The sequence below is a fragment of the Rhyacophila brunnea genome, unplaced genomic scaffold (assembly GCF_057557595.1).
Source record: "Rhyacophila brunnea isolate RB1 unplaced genomic scaffold, BYU_Rbru_1.0 scaffold_1, whole genome shotgun sequence".
NCBI lineage: Eukaryota > Metazoa > Arthropoda > Insecta > Trichoptera > Rhyacophilidae > Rhyacophila > Rhyacophila brunnea.
Window position 1 is genome coordinate 48,111,569 of NW_028232751.1, and position 17,922 is coordinate 48,129,490.

General features: G+C 35.5%; 2 protein-coding genes across 4 annotated transcripts in view; both read right to left on the bottom strand.

Moving 5' to 3' along the window:
* LOC147079877 (differentially expressed in FDCP 8 homolog) overlaps nucleotides 1-5,104 on the bottom strand; it is a 30,317-nt gene extending 25,213 nt beyond the window's left edge. For all 3 annotated transcript variants that reach the window (XM_085945316.1, XM_085945308.1, XM_085945300.1), the window contains exons 1-2: nucleotides 4,751-5,104; nucleotides 3,674-3,965 (exon numbers count right to left, since the gene is read on the bottom strand). In XM_085945316.1, coding sequence (XP_085801442.1) covers nucleotides 3,674-3,965; nucleotides 4,751-4,927 — 469 coding nt within the window. In that variant the 5' untranslated portion in view covers nucleotides 4,928-5,104. The remainder of the gene's footprint in view (nucleotides 1-3,673; nucleotides 3,966-4,750) is intronic.
* Nucleotides 5,105-5,766: 662 nt separating this feature from the next.
* On the bottom strand, nucleotides 5,767-8,306 carry LOC147079878 (uncharacterized). The gene is made up of 3 exons (XM_085945735.1): nucleotides 8,007-8,306; nucleotides 7,636-7,897; nucleotides 5,767-5,831 (listed from the first exon to the last, which is right to left on the bottom strand). The coding sequence occupies exons 1-3, from the start codon at nucleotides 8,304-8,306 to the stop codon at nucleotides 5,767-5,769; spliced, it is 627 nt and encodes a 208-aa protein (XP_085801861.1).
* Between the last annotated feature and the right edge of the window lie 9,616 nt (nucleotides 8,307-17,922).

Here is a 17,922-nt window from a genome sequence, read left to right on the forward strand (position 1 = left end):
ATATATATTAGCCACTTACTCAACCTATTAGGTTCATACTCTGACTTTAAACTATGTGTATTTGCCAGACCTAAGATTTAAGCCTGAGACCCACGATATTATAAGCTGGCGTATAAGCCACTCGCCCATCATGGGCGTATATTAAACTATGATAATATCGATTTTACATACATTTCTAAAACAAAAGCAACTGTACAATAATTTTTGAGATGGAATTGGTGTAAATAAAATATTATATAAGATGTAATGGTGTCAGAATATTAATATTCAACATTTTAAAACTAGATTGATAAAACGTTTTGCAAGCGAACATCTGGTTCTCCACAGCTCCATCCTTCGCCACTGTAGTATATGACATAAGGTTGGCAACTGTTGATCGAGCGGATCGAAATCCATGATGAGCATCAGTCAGCTGACCACTCACATGTTTATGTTTTTATTAATATAAATTGATTAACCCGGCCGGCGCCGATGTCACACACCTTGTACAAATCGGGCAAATTTCGCAATGCGCATGTGTATAAATCGATGTCACCGCTTCTATATTTATAATACGGGACTGATTTTTTCACGTAAATTTGGCCTGATTTGTCCTTCTCCTGCCACCTATGACATATTTTAAAAGCATTGGTTCTAAATATAAAATAATCACCAAAGTTTCGAACCAATTCGTACGGCCAAGTTTTGCGCGCCGCGACTGCGCAGTATACGACAGACTTTCAACCGAGCGGGCCATTGCGCGGGATTGTATTTATCGCATATAAGTTGAATATTTACCGCAATCGTTGATAAATACTTTTTTTGCTGTCAGGTGTACTTATCACATTAAAACTGGCATGATTAACTATTGAACGTATGATTTTATTTTACCGCGATTTTAAAAATACTTTTTGTACTGTCTACCGTGTCCCATTTTAGTGAATGTGAAAATTAATACTGATATCAATAACTATTGTGTGTGAGTTTAATGGTTTCTGTGATTTTGGCGTTCCCTAATACTGTAGTTAAACATTTTAAAAACATTTCATAGTTTTATAGTGCGTAAATATGGAGGAAGAAAATGTGCGTACTAAAGAGGAATTGGACTCAGATTATGATATGTCGGAAGAGGAATTGGAACAGCATGAGACTGATCATGACGTCGACGATACGGACTCTGACGAGCTAATTGAATTTTTGCGGTCGTGGAGAACTGGCCCGTATATTCCAATAGTTCACGAATTCAATGATTGTCAATCTGGCGTGACATCGAATGACTTGAACGAATCCTCTCCCGAATGTCTTTTCTTTGGACATTTTTTGAATAAAAATATAATGTCGGAAATAGTGAACCAAACGAATAGATTTTTTAACCATTCGTACAGTGCAGGCGACCTCGGACCGAAATCGCGGTCACACAATTGGACAGACACGTCAGTGCCGGAGTTGTATACATTTTTTGCCGTATCAATACTGATGACTCGAAATAAGCACACGTCGATAGAGGAACATTGGAGTACCGATCCTTACCTGCATGCAGACATTTTTGGGAAAATAATGGCTAGAAATCGATACCAACTTATTTTACAAATGCTTCATTTTTCGGATCCTAGTGTGACCGCCTCAAATGATAAACTAGCTAAAATTAGATTACTGTTAGAACACACAAGAACAATTTTTAGGGAAACGATGATACCGCATCAGAATCTTTGCATAGATGAGAGCATAATCGTGTTTAAGGGTAGATTAATTTTTAAACAATTCATTCCTTCCAAAAGACATCGCATTGTATATTATTGATTTGATATATTATTTACTTTATAATTTATTGTGGGGAAGGGACTGACATACAAGACAATGAAAATCTCGGTATTTCCGGTGCGGTAGTTACAACGCTAATGAAAGACTATATCGGGAAAGGTCACACCTTATGGTGTGATAACTGGTATTCGAGTCCGGCGAGTCCTTTAAATACCTTCACTCTCACAAAACGAATGCTTGCGGTACAGTGAGAAAAAATCGTAAAGATATGCCAGAGTTCAGCAAACTGAAAAAGGGAGACACCGAGGCTAAGTACAATAGTCCACTTTTGGCTCTGAAATGGCACGATAGGTACCCAGCCGGGTATGGTACCCAGCTACGCACGAAGGATGTTCACATGCTATCCACCCTCCACGATGCATCATTTGTAACAACAGGAAAAGTGAACTATAGAACTGGCGAAGACATTCAAAAACCGAAATGTGTTATAGATTATAACAAAAATATGGGTACGGTAGATAAGTCCGACATGATGCTTAGCAACTTGTCGTGTATGAGAAAGTCGATCAAGTGGTATAAAAAGGTCGCATTCCATATGATCGACTTATATTTATTAAATGCTTTTTATTTATATAAATTTATTAAATGTGACAAAAAAACATTGGGCGATTTTCAACTCTGTGTAATAAAACAACTAGTGGACAAATATTGTGTGAGAATTTCAAATGCACCCCTGCCCAAGCCGACAGCGTCAACTAGCGATAATCCCGTACGATTATTGCCCAAAAGTGCAACGGGACATTTGGCAGAATACATTTTACCGACACAAAATACCGATAAGCCTAGAAGAAAATGTTTCGTATGCGGGAATTCTAAAAAAAAAACGAAAAAAACAAAACTCTCTCGCTATATCGTCAGTGTTTTGTAAAAAGGGCGAATCAACCATTTTGGCGAAATCGAGATTTTAATGAAAATACAATATGTACCCCACTAGCTTTGTTGTGTAAAAACGGCGAATTTTTATCTCTACAGAAAAGTACTTAAAAACGATAATCGACTAAAATTAAATTAATTAAAATTACGAAATAAAAAGCAAATGTGACATATTAGGCCTTTTAAAATATTATATAATAATATCTATTATAATGACAGTATTATTTCTAAGCTTTATTATATACTTGTTAGATATTTATAATCATCTACAGGTAAAAAACAAATAAATGTCAAAAGTTAAAAATCCTCCTCCTATAAAGTAGCATTTTGGTTAATTCGCCCTTTTTACAAAACACCGACGATATGTGCCCAACGTGTGATGTTGCATTATGTCTGTCACCTTGCTTTAAAATATATCACACATCATATGTGAGTTTGTGTTAATTTATCAATAATATTCAATAAGTTAAGTGTTTGTGTAGTTTATATATTAAAAGGGTCCCCTTTAGATTTGTTTACGACTCAACCCGAAGACATTAATATGTGATTTATCGATATGCACTTGAAAATTAGTAACACTCCAATTCGTGGGAACGTATGCACAAGTGTCACACACCGCGCAGAGCTCTAACTATTGGCTACAAAATGGCGTCTTGCGGTAAGTTCTTTCAAATTTGGATAGCATTCGTTTGTTCAAGTGTTTCTGATATTATAACTGATTTATTACGGTTTTTTAGTGTGTCGAAATTATCTTAATGGCTTTGGGTTCTCGACTGGAGCTGTGACATATTTTTTATTGCTTTTTTTAGTATAGAACAAAGACGATAATGAAATTCATGCGTAGTTATGGTGTGTCATACGATTTTTGAGGCAGGTGCCGGGTTAAAATAATATGACGGTGAAGTTACTGGGCGAAAGTTATAATATTAATTTAAGAATTCTTGGTGTAGCCATAACATGTATCTTCAACATCTTTGGAGAATTGAATTTTGATACTGACCTTGGCAGATGTATGATCCTTGAACCACACTCCAAATCACTCCACTGCAATGATCACAGTATTGTTTTACGGACGTATTGATGCTTTCACATTGTTTAAAGTGATGGCCAACAATTGACAGACCCATTTCAGTGGGGACGTTGTCTCCGGCATCCTTCATTTCTTGTGCTCGATAGCGGAGTTCAACCAAATATCTTACAAGCCATTTGCGTTCATCCGAGCATTCCTTGGTACTCAGAACAATGTTTTTACATTCCTGTATTTTGCCATTGAGCATCTCAAGTGTGGCGTCCTGCAAAAAATATTAAGTGATCATTTTTTCGCTAAGAATATTTAGATGAATAACTTATCTACATTTAATTTGTTTTGTTTTCAGAGTATTGAAAATGACTATACAAAGCTTCTATTTTCTAAAAGCGGTGTCCCACATTTCAATATCTATGGTAAACAACATTTTTCTGTTTCAACCGTAAACCTTTCCACCAATGGAGATACCTTCACAAAAAAGATGTGACAAATTGGTCAATAACTGATGTTTTGCATAATGTGCGATGGTGATACTTTATCATTAATATTCAGAAATTATATACTTAATTCTCAAATTAATTTTTGAAAATTGTCAGTCATTTTCAGTTTTGTTATGACATTTGAGAGGTTTCCAGTTCTATTATTTACAACTTTTGTAGAAAACTCGAGTGCATAAAATGAAAGTGTTAAAAAATCGATAAAAATGGCGGTTGTACCACAGAATAATTGTGGGTTCTTTAAAATATCTTATAATAATAATATTATAAAGGATAATGAGCAGTATCCAATGTCGATAATAACACTCATTATAGTAATAATAATTAGGTATTATAACTGTGAAGGCAATGCTGCATTATAGTTATTACACTATATTAATCGTCAAACAAGGAGGGAAAGAAGATGTAAGCTACGATCTATAAGATTAAATAACAATAGTTTTTATTCTATTTAGTGCAAGCAATTTCTATCAAATGATTCGGATGATTACAAACCATTGCCATGACAATTATAATGTCTAAAAAAGATATAATATTAGTCGTAAATGCCTACATCTGGCACCATTAGCTTCCTTTCTTTTATAAAAGCAGGAACGGTCGATGATGTTGAAGACTCCTCTTCAGAAACACAACCAGAGATGGGCGATGGAGTTGACACTATCGACGACATAATATCTCCAGGATTCTGACACACAACGGTTGTTGCAAAATCATCGATAGAATAATCCATTGTTAAATGTTTTGCAAACACTTAAGCACGTTTATAAAGGAGCGAATATTTATTATTGCACTAATAAAAGTGTTTCGGAAGTATGTATTCTATTCAGATTGACGTCATAGGCTAATATGTCTGACAGAACGACAGCACAATACGATTATTCTGACAATGATAATCATAGACTAATATGAAGATAATACAGTGTTGCCATATTTCCAAAGTGGAACTATAGTACTGAGCCGCCTTCAAAATTATAGTATTTCGGCAAAATTTAAACCTAGTACTACGCGTTGAATGGCCAATACTTTTTTTACATTTTTAAATAAATTTAACATCATTGAAAAGGTAACACATTTACATGATAGGCACCTACCTATCACGACTTTGACAAAAATTTAATTAATTTCTGTTTATGTATACCTTATGTTCACGTAACCACAATACATAAACATATTAATCTTTCGAACAGCCAAATACAACTAAGTTGTAAGAATATCCGGCGGACATCGAAAATTTTCACTCTTTCTTGTTGAGTAGTTGGCGGCTTGCCTGCTTTGTGCAATTATCGCGAACCATTAATGCAATCAATTGCGTTATTTTAAAATAGGAATTATATTCATGAAACTAGCAAAAGCTCTCTTATTTTACGAACAAAATGTTCCATCACCACAGATGTCTGAAGAAAGGAGGCCCATTTTATTTATGTTGGGTTGCTAACTGGCCGAAAAAATTTGCAACCCTGCCTTCCAGTCAAATTAAAAACGCGTCCCTTCCAGAAATATGGTGAGAAGAACTGAAAAAAACGTATTTAATATCTGGAGAAAATGTTTGTTTGTGAAAATACACGAGTTTTAACGTATTTGACTTGTTTTAGTGACGATCTTATGGGGGTCATCAGCACGGAATCTGGGTTTATCTGCGAACGTTATTCACTTCGATTAAGCTCTCAACTATTATCGGGTCTACCAAGGTTATACAAAGTTCAACTCAATTTATTGGCGGGTAAGTGATCTGTCATTTATGACACAATTATTCAAATCTCATCGACGATTGAAACTTTTTGATTATAATTAGCGACCCTTATGATTAGCGCCATCTATTGGCATCACTAGAAGTTTTGACTATGTGAGACCCGGAACCCGAAAACTATTTATAATTATAAAAACGAAATTGTGACAAAAATAAATAAAAGTCTATGCAATTAAGCGACATAAATAATTTATGTGGAAACATAAGTATAGACATTTTATATGTAATTTACTGAAGCGTTAACTTCTTTATATATTTATGTTTGCGTTGGTAGGTTTTGCAAATTTTCAAGGGACTTTCAAGTGTATATCATCATCATCATCAGCCGGGGTCAATCCACTGCTGGATGAAGGCCTCCCTAAGCTTTCTCCAACTCTCTCGGTCCTGTGTCGTATTTCATGCCACGTATTTCCGCCGAACTTTACCAGTTCGTCAATCCAGCGGCTTTTAGGGCGACCCTGTGGCCGTTTCGTACCCCTTGGGTACCATTGGATGACCGCATTTGTCCAGCGGCCGTCCTTTCGGCGAGCAACGTGCCCCGCCCATCTCCATTTCAGCTGTTTGGCAACGTCTATTACATCGCGTACTCTTGTCTGCTTCCTAACCCATTCGTTTTTCTTACGGTCCTTTCGCGTGATGCCCAACATGCACCTCTCCATGCCTCGCTGTGTGACTCTTAGCCTTTGGACATCTCTCGTGTTGAGGGTCCACGTCTCGCAGCCATACGTGAGCACGGGTAGCACACATCGGTTGAACACCCTACGCTTAAGACATAATGGTAGGTCACTCTTGAAGATACTATTCAGACGTCCGAAAGCACTCCATCTCAGCTTTGTTCTTCGAGCAATTTCATCGTGCATGCTTCCATCTATGGACACCTGCTGTCCGAGATAGACGTAGGTGCTGACTTGCTCGAGTTGGGTGCCAGAAATACAGATAATTGCAGGGTCCGAAAAACAGTTCCTCATCACTTTTGTCTTTGAGACATTTATCTTTAGACCGACCGTTTGACTGACATCCGCGAGTTCTTGCATTCTACCTTGGAGGTCTTTCGGGTCTTGTGAGAGTATAACAATATCATCTGCAAAGCGCAGGTGACTGAGGTGCTCTCCATTAATTGGAACACCTTTTTCCTCCCAATCAAGTTTCCTAAATAAGTCCTCAAGAGTAGCGGTGAATAGTTTGGGTGAAATGGTATGACCTTGCCGGACACCTTTGTTAATGGGCAAATTTACACGACCGTTTGTGGAGTTTCACGCATGCTGTGGCATCACTGTATATACTGTTCAATATGTTTATGTAGCGTTTGGAAATTCCTTGGTTGCTAAGGGCGTCTATAATTGAGAATTTTTTGATGGTTTCAAAAGCCTTTTCATAGTCTATAAAACCAACATATAATGGCAGTTTGTATTCCTGGTAGCGCTCTATGACTTCCCTGACGACTTGTATGTGATCCATAGTACTGTAACCTCTTCTGAATCCGGCTTGCTCTCTTGGTTGGTTCTCGTCTAGAACTGTTTCGAGACGGTTTGAGAGTATTTTCGTGAAAACCTTATACAGAATTGGCAGTAGACTAATTGGTCGATAGTTTTTCAGATCTTCAGTGTCTCCTTTCTTATGGAGAATAATAATGGAGGCATTTTTCCATGACTCTGAAATGTTCTCTTCGTGCAGACAAGACGTGAACAGACGTGCGAGCACTTCGCTCACCGTCCTCCCGGCCCGTTTGAGAACATCGATAGTCAGCCCATCTTCTCCCAGGGATTTTCCACTCTTCATGCACATTATAGCATATTCCACCTCTGTGGTAGTAACCTCGGGAAGAGGATCTCCATATTCTCTGTTCACCGGAAGATCTGAATTGATGTCAGTGTCATCTTTGTATAGAGCTCTGTAAAACTCTACAACAGTGTCCAGTCGATGATCCCAGTTACGCACGATGTAAGCTCCTTCCTGACGCAACAATTGATTCTACAAGGTTCATATTGAACTTACGAAGATCTTCTCGTATGTTTTTACGTAGAGTTTTGCACAGTGTGGAGTATTCGAGATCATTTGTAACTTGTTGCTCGCTTTTCGTACTCCTACGCAGCTTCATAAGATCCAACGTTTCCTTTGAAAGTTTGCTTACTCGTTCAACCACAGCAGCAACTGTCTCTTCCGAAGATTCTATAATGATTTTTGTTATTGCCTCGGTGTTTTGTAGGGAGATGGGGTCATTTTCAGCCTGGAAAGCCGCTAGCCTGTTCTCCAGCTCTTGTTGGAATTCGACTCTGCTTCTCAAGCCTCTGCGGACTCTGGGCTTCTGCATCAGTTTAGATCTCTCACGTTTGATGTTAAATCGTACTTTACACCTTACCATTCGGTGGTCGCTGCCAGTATTAAATCTGTTAATGACTGTGCAGTCTAGAAAAATATCCTTCTAGTCGGTGAGGATGTAGTCGATTTCGCTGGTTCGTTTTGCTGGGCTTCGCCATGTCCATTTTCGAGAAGGGTTCTTTTTGAGGAATGAGTTCATGATGTAGAGATTGTGGTTTTCCGCAAACTCCACTAACATGTCTCCTCGGCCATCCCTGGTGCCATGTCCGAAGTGCCCGACCGCTACATCATCCTGGTGTTGAGATCCGATTCGTGCATTAAAGTCCCCCATGATGATAGTGAAGTGACATTTCCGTTTATTTTTCAACGTACTGATTTCTTCATATACCTCATCCACTTCTTCATCAGGTGAGTTTTGAGTGGGCGCATAAACTTGCAAAAGCAGAATCTGGTATCTTTTGCTGAGCTGAAGTGTTAAACCTGCTACTCTATCTGTGTATATGTACAAGTGTATATAAACATAATATAATAAAAGTAGACTACCCATTAATTTATTTTATTATCAGCTGTACGAATTGTAAAACCTTTTTATCAGTACGGTTTAAAAATACCGAATATCAATATTATTCTGACACTATAAGATAATATTATACTATATTTTATTTTATTTACATCAATGTCAGTCCACTTGAATAATATTGCATGATTGTTTTTGTTTTGAAAATAACATGTAGAATTGACATGAAATTTGAAAATAATGACATGACATCAGTGACAAATAGTCTCGCAGCTCGAGTGTTGATTGGCTGGGCCATGAGTGAGCTCTGATTGGTCATTGAACTGGCCTTGTACTGTACTGTCATCGGTGTCATCTATTATCATGACTGAGTATTTCTGATGTATTAAGTGGTCACGATCGCTGTATGGAAGATACATCCCCTAGCTTCCACTCTTACACTGCAGCATACAATACATTCACATTTTTGATTTTAATCGTTGAAAAGAATCTGGGAAAAATGTGATGAAAGAAGAAACGGGAATTCACGCGTGTTGTTACATAATAATATTGTTGTACGACCGACACAAGGTTATGAGCTCTACTAACAAATGTGAAAATTCATTCTTCATTATTGATAACATGTTTTTGAATATCAAGGGAGCCGTAAAGTAACATTATATATTCTATACCCATTCTATACCTTTTATATGCCATAATACATACACACGCAGGCATGCATGCGATGCTTACGCATAACCATGCTAGTACTAATTGGATTACTAATGTATGATTTTTTTTTTCAGCTGACGTATCTGAGTTTGACTCGATGAAAGGAGTAAACGCAATTAAACCAAAAAAGTAATTATTTTCGTAGTCCTAAATAATATATAACTAATAACACAAAAATTTATAGAAATGAAAAGAATAACAATACACACTTAGACAGTGATTTTAATATTTTTTTCTTTCATATTCGGCTTAACTTCAGAATAAACTGAAGGATGTTTTCTTATTTCTCAAAGTGCGGAGCTAATCGCTCAGTTCACCATGACTGCACGTTGATTTGGTCAATGTAATTTGTTGACATTCACAAAACATGATATATGACTTAATGTTGAGATGCAACGCTGTTGTTTGGAAAAATCATTTGTTCTCAGCATGTAAGTCGCTATACTATCAAAAAGTTCAAAAAGTCACTGTGGCCACATACAGTATCCATAGGGATTTAAATCATAATTAAATGACATTTCAGGTTAAGAAATATCCTTCCAATAATTAAAACACTGTCTAATTGAAAAATATACTCTATATTTCTAATATTATTATTAAGTGCCATTGTTTCGTTGAGTTTAACGTTTCGATACTGTGGATTAAGTCTCGTTTGTGTGCTTCGTTGACATTTCTGAGTTGGAACAATAGCGTCGAGTCGAATGTGAATGTGCATTGCACCGTATTGGACTGTAAATAAAAGGAGCCTGATACGTTATTTCTGTTTGACATTTGAAATTATTTAGTAAACGCTTGAATAACGCAGTTATAAACGGTCTTGCTTATCTATCTACACCACAGAACGGATAATAAATAGAATACCGATGGGCAATATTCAATACGCCGCATGGTGAAGCAGGCTTTCGAATGTGTGAGTATCCTACGAAAATTAAGCACACATTATGCACATGCAATAGTGTGTGTAATACACCAACATTAAATGAGCGTAAATGCATAAACCGAGAGCAGTTTTTAGTATTCGACGTAAAACGTGTTCTTAACACGTGTGTAAGTTTAACCCGGATTCTTCCTTACTCGAGTCGGTTAACTGCTATCGCCTTACCCGTTGTGTATTTCAGTTCCCATTATTTCTGAGTTCCCTGATCTACACTTATCGTGACGGATTGTCTCTTTACAAGCTCTGCAAATTGGCAAATAAATTTCACAGTACAAGTGTGAAATTCTCTTCAGATGAGCTCGCAATGCAGTCACCTGCATCTAATTAAGTGGTCCTTTTTTTGCTTCAACTTCATACATTTAAGCTTTATTAAGCGTTTTAGAAGGTTTTCAACATCAAACAGAGGGAATAATAAATCAATTCACACTAGCGTAATCTCATGTATGTTTTTTTTAAACACCTACCTAATTATTTAGTGCCTATGGAGTTTTCACCACTGGTAGTTATACCTTTATTGATATTGAAAAGAAACGTACCTAGACTACAACAATGTGTAAAATGTTTCAGGACCACTAAGAAACAACGTCTCGAAGTACCGTCCGTTGAAGCAGACGAACAGATGGTAAGACTAAAAATTTAATATATTTTTTTAGCATAGGTATTCAATTTGCGTTGTCGAGTAGTGATCAATAAAATATCTAGATATAAGTAGGTTGATACCTACTTCAGGTCTCACAGTGGATTGTTCTTCATTTTAACTTTTGATACAATTTTGATGAAGAACACAAGACGGAAAGTATAGAGATATTCAAACAGAAGTTATCAACACACACACCCGGTAAACATCAATTCGCCGGCGATTCTATCAGCTCGATGGATGGCAGAGAGTCTCCTGCAGATTTGGATTTCTCTGCAGTTAGATATGCAACCTAGATAGATTTAATCCCAACTTATGCATGCTATACACACAGTGGGTATGTTTGCAGCGTACGCAGTTGGGTTAGGTTTCTGGTAAACAAGTTGAGTGAATCAACTTCAAAGTTAAATTCATGATTCTATAAATGAGACCTTGTTTTTATTAATGATTCATTATCCAATTTTACTCATTATTTAGTCTTTACAATGGTAATAAATAATAATTCGAAATGGTTTTAGTAAGACATTTTTTTTATTATATACATTGCTTGAAGAAACATTCATTTTAATGCGGATCCAACCGTACTACCTACATGGATTGTAAAGTTCATAGCAGATAAATGGTGCAGAAGCCTAAGTAAATTTTCGATTTCAGACAGGATGTTGGCGGTTACAATAGCCTTAGGTTAGTTCTGCTGTGAAGCCAATTTGATAATAGAGTAAAATAAGGTTTAGGGCCATTGGACCCGTTCTTTCCTGTCTTCTCGGAAATGTGGAAATACCAAGCATGGTTAAAACGAATTGATAGACAATTAACTCTTTATTTATTTGAAATCTGATAAGTAGTATTCTAATGCAACTATTAGTGTCGTTTAAATTTTACGAATCGCGTTTACTTTCAAAAATAAATGACAAATAGTCGGTCCTGTTTTTGAAATTGGCCAAAATGACTCTCACGCCACAATGGCTGTAGAACTTAATAATAGTTTTGGAGGTATAGATTGTATGATAGAATAACATTTCATTGATTAACCCACGTATTTTTTTTAATAGAAAAATAAAGATTTTAAAGCCATATTTTTAGTTTGATTAGCCAATTTTGGATGATTTTTTCTCGCAAAATAATATATTATACTGCTCAATAAAAATAAGTTTTTATTATAAATACAACATTCATTTAATACTATAAATAATAATACTCATTAATGAATTAGTGACGCTATATTACCAAAACACGTAGTACGTTTCATGTATGTTATCCTATTTTCAGACGTTTGAGAAATATAATTATTTTGCATAATTAACAAAAAAGACAATCTGATGGATTGACCGATATAGTTGGTGAGCTCGTGTATTTTTTTACAAAATTTCGTTTCTCTCGGAACATTATTTGACTCGCATAATATTATTTAGTAACTAGATATTGTTCAACAAGCCACACAATACATAAGTCACAGGGTTGCCGCATATTTTATAAGTTGCTTTAAATCAAAAATAATATTATTTGATTTTTGTGCACGTTAATCTAAAAGATAATTCATACTAAACTGTATTCTTTGAGGGTGGCTTTGTATTATTCATGGCCAAATCATGAGCGGTACATTTTTAAAGATGACGGCTTTCGGATACATAAAATGGAATCACAGCTGACAAGATTTTATATGAATAATTGTGTATGGCCTGAACCCGTTGATCCTAGACGAACACGGTGGATGGATATAAGAAATGCTCAATATAATATATCAGATGCTATCAATAGAAAAGCAAATAGAATTATAAAAAAAAACAATTTATAATAGTTATTCTAATACATTACATACCGTTAGGCCAATACACTAATTAAGGAATCAATTATTAATATTCTATACATTAATGTTCCAAAATCGACAAACTAAAACTGAAGTAGGGAGTAAGAACATGTTAACGCGCGTGTTTGAACATGTACGTAACCGTGTTTGGTATCACAGAGATTATCAATATAATTTTGTATCGTAAATATTTCACTATAATAATGTCGATATAAATTATACTGATGGTTTTATAAATGCGTTTAAAAATTAATAAACGTAAAAAATTTTAACACCACTCACTGCAAGTTATGTACTGAAATATGAAATATTCTAAAACATTAGAGCGAGAGGTTTATAAGAATACTATTTTATGTAATAAAAATACTTTATGCAGTCATCAAATGTTTAAAATAAATATAAAGGATAATAAGGCTTCAAAATTATATAAATAGATTGTCTACAACATTTAAGGAATGTCCAGGATCATGCTTTGAAAATAGAATAAAAGCTCCATTTTGACCCACGCTGAGCACGTCCGCCCTTAAGCAAAAATCAATAAGTAATTGAATTTCTTACTAAAAAATAATTTAAAATTGAAGTTATTTGTAAGTAAGTATATAATATATCAATAAAAATTGTTCACAAAAAATGTACTCGTGTTTCCCTAACAATTATGATTTTTTTGTTGCATAAAAACGGGATGGTTATATTGAAAATACACAGTTTGAACATGACACAAACAAAGTGGTAAGGTCACTGACATGGTATTTGTGAAAGAAATAATGCTGAATAATAAAGTCTTATTAAAATATTGAAATTACGTACTTAAATACATACATAACTGATTAATTAAACAATATTATTTGATGAAAATTTTTTATTAATTGAACTGGCATTTACGTGGTAGATATTAATTATAATGGTTTTAAAACAAAATTTTCTGTTAATCCTATGATAATTGAGTTATTTATATTGAAAGCTGTTACGGGCCAAGAACCCATATTCAGAAAGACACTAAGATCACTTTAGTTAGTAATCTCAGTGTCGTTCTGATAACAGGTTTATGGCCCAAAACAGCGGTCAACATAAATAACTCTATTATTGAAGAGAAAAAAATGTTTACAAACATTTTTAACTACATATGTGGAATTTTGCAAATTGAAAGTAGTACCTATTTAAACATTACCAACATTTAATTATTTACCATTAAAAAATATAGGCAATAATGTATATATTAAGGTATATATACATTATTGATTGATTAGAAAGCAATGATCTATAATCCTACATTTTAACTATTTCAAAGATAAAAGTAGGTATGTATCTAGGTAGATTAACATTATCGATGAATTAAAAAACAAATATTGATTAATTAAGAACATAACATGTGCCAACCCTTGAAAAGCCAAGGTAGGTTAGCTGTTTAGCACATGCATGTGTCATTTTTTGTTTCTGACTGAATTTTTTATGCTGCTATTATTATCACTGTCCTGGCAGTTACGTCGTCGTAATTGAAATTGGGATATGAATCCAACAGCCTTTACGTAGCCTTTTTTTAAATTTAAAGTTAACATTGAGGAATCCACGAGCACTTTTCATTTTATTTTCGTCAAAGCAATTTTGCATGATGACGTTATAATAAAATTACTCACCAGTAATGATTTATTGTTAGGTGTATGTTTACTATCCGGCCCAATAGCATCCCAAAAAAATGTTTGCCTGCAGCGCTGATACATTTACATTTATAGACTAAAAATAGTAAGGGGTATGTCACTCATTGTCTACTGCTGCCAAGTAGGGGTTCCTCGAGATTCTAGAAAATGTTCCAAGGGTTCTGCCAAACAAAAAAAGTTGTCTTCATCATTTATGTTTGTCGTCTTGAATATTTAACTGATTTTTTTTTCTTATTTTCAGACGACGTTGATGATGAGTGACATGGAGACCGCCAGCATCATCACCCTGACGGACTCCCCACCCCCAATGCCTGTCATCATCACCCTGACGGACTCCCCACCCCCAATGCCTGTCATCATCACCCTGACGGACTCCCCACCCCCAATACCTGTCATCATCACCCTGACGGACTCCCCACCCCCAATGCCTGTCATCATCACCCTGACGGACTCCCCACCACCAATGCCTGTCATCATCACCCTGACGGACTCCCCACCCCCAATGCCTGAAATCATTACTGATGTAAGCTCTTCACAGCACTCTAAACACAATACTAACCATTAAATTTAATGGTACCTAATGAAATAACTGCCTGAACCTAATATTGTGACAGATGCAGAAGATGCGAATTTGCTATGAATAAATCCACAATGCAAATGCAAAGTTGTGGCTAATTTAAACATTAATCTTAGTAGTCGTTCACTATTCCATATATTCTTTTGCCGTAGTATGGATTCGGCGATGAGAACGACCCACCGTTTGCATTGAACGCTACAGTGGAGGAGATGCGAGACGATCCCCGCTCCCTGATGGAGGGCAGCACTTTCAACATCACGTTGCTTGATAGCCCCACCGACCACCTACCTCATCAATGACATGCTTAATAGGCCCACCGACCACCTGCTGGAAATCATCACCGACCACCCCATCGATGACATGCTGGAAACCACCACCGAGAGGACTCGCAGTGCAATCGCAGGCGCAGGTATGCCCTCTGTCATGCTCAGTCTCTCGTATCCTAGCGTTCCATTGATCCTTTCCACTTTGCACACTGGATATGAATTATTGTAGGTCAGTAAGTGGACGTTAATTGTAAATATAGGCGATCATAATTGATTTTTGCATTTACGTGAAATGGATGTTAGCCACGTCGAAAAACAACATGTAAATTTGCCAGAAGCCCGGTGTGTAACCGCTTTGCCATCATGGGGCCCTCACAAGGTTTTGAAACAAGATTTTTGTTAATTCTATAATACTTGAATTCTTTATGCTAAACAAACTTTTTTGGGTTATAAACCATCCATATAACTATAATTAAAAATATAATAAAATCTTATCAGAAGGGTAGGGGGTATTTTTTTGATTTTATCACATACCTAGATACCTATTTTGTATCGATAAATAAAATAATTTTTCTTTTCATGTTCAGCATACTATCGTTAATTTTATTTATTACATAATATTGTGTTTTATTTTCATTCATCGCTCATTCATTCTCAGTAGGTATTCTGTAAAATTGTTTTTTGTGTTAAAAAATTGGTGCATACATACGTTTTTTTTATTTTTAAAGTAACAACTATCACTCTGACGCTTAATCCTCTGTTTACATAAGGAATTGCAATTGTGCGTGCGCAGCTCTCAATTTCACTCTCTACCAGGCGTGCCAAAAGATATATAACTTCAAAAATGACATTGATTTGATAAATAATTGCATTGCCAGTGCCATATTAACCTGTGTATCTTTTGAATTTCCTTATTCTAGATGTGTCGATGATGAACCTTCCGGAAATCCAAAATATTCCTGATCTTCAAACGTTAGTCCAAGTATTCCTGCTCCTATTATTTTTTTTCCTATAACTTTGTTTTTTTCATGAAATACCTGTTTAAACCATTTCTAGTAAGTCCAAATTCAAGACGTAGAAGCAATAATTCAAAAATCTATTACCTTTCTACCGTACCTACTCTCCCGCATAAATCTCCAAACATTCAAATTTAACACTACACGCTAGTTGCGAAACGATCCGTAAAACACCGGTGACCGAAACGTACAGTATAATAATATGGTTTCATAGATCTACTTATTATTTTTGTGATGGGACAAATAAGAATGCTTTTTTGTTGAGTGCAAGCATAAGTCATGTCGTTATAACTTTACTAGGTATCACAAACATGTGGCAAAAATTATGCAGCATCTTTCTTCGACATTTGATAACACTTGACATTACCTGATATATTATTTTGTTTGCCATTTCACAGAAATATTGTATCCATATATTATCTAAAACAGCGTTTAACACTGGTGTAAACAGGTACGGTAATCAGGGGTCAATCTAAATTCTGGCTCATCATATCTTGCGTATTGCGTATCTCCTTGTCAATGAAGTCTCAGCATTTTGCGCGAATTCTATCATGCGTACATTGTTCGCGATAACTGAAAACTGCGTATTGTGCATTGCGCTCTAATTAAATCCAACAAAGTAGAGTAACCTCTACGTACCGTTGCAATTGAACACAGTGACAAGATTTGTGTGTAATACGCACTCCGTATCATTGTATTAGTAAAAGTTAGTATTCAAAATAATTCAAAAAAATCTATTCCATATTGCGAGGTTACGTGAAGGGTATTTAACAATTTACTGTTTTTCGGAAAATCACAAAAAATGCTAAATTTCTCTTCATTATGAAATTAATATCAACTATTTATTGTTAATTTAATAATTCGGACAGATAGATAGCTTTGCGTTAAATCTTTGGTATTTTATATTTAATTTGGCATAATTCAAATCCCATTTAAAAAATTTTGACTTCTCTCCCTTTTCCTTTCGCAGATAAAATTGATATCCTACCCTAAAAATAGCTATGTATGGCTTGTAGTTCATGAATCGTACCAACTTTAGCGCCAATTCTATTATAATATAGCTAAGAGCGATCAAGCTCACAGGTATTATAGAACAAATAAAAATTATTCTTTGTCATTAGTTTCAGCAATGTTGAAATCACTCCAATGGCAACACGTCATGAGCCAGTTGGTCAGGTAACTATTATCATTTTCTTTATATTTTTAATGCTGCATGACCACTTAACCATTTTTCACAAAATTTGAAGATCGCCAACAAGCAACAGCAAATAGATATATTTTTTTGCTCAATATGCAGCGCAACTACATATTTCAAATGAATATATTATAATAAGAGATTGTTCTGCAGGCGATTTTATTACTGTACAAATTTAAGTCAAAAGTATAAGAGAATGTGATTTTATCAATTCAATTCAACAGAGGACGATTGTAAAGGTATATTTTTCAATTGAATTTTAATAATCTGTTTTCAGGACATGATTTTGGAACCTGTGGAAGTTGTCGTCCGCCGGGCCGTGAAGCGGAAACGGAGTGGTC

Excerpts from the sequence above, each read along its gene's own strand:
- LOC147079878 (XM_085945735.1), bottom strand. The coding sequence starts at position 8,306 with ATGGTAAGGTGTAAAGTACGATTTAACATCAAACGTGAGAGATCTAAA. Across the intron at positions 7,898-8,006 it reads GTACGAAAAGCGAGCAACAA|GAAGGAGCTTACATCGTGCG; the intron begins GTTACAAATGAT and ends TTGTTGCGTCAG. Across the intron at positions 5,832-7,635 it reads GGTGAGCGAAGTGCTCGCAC|ATAAACCCAGATTCCGTGCT; the intron begins GTCTGTTCACGT and ends TAACGTTCGCAG.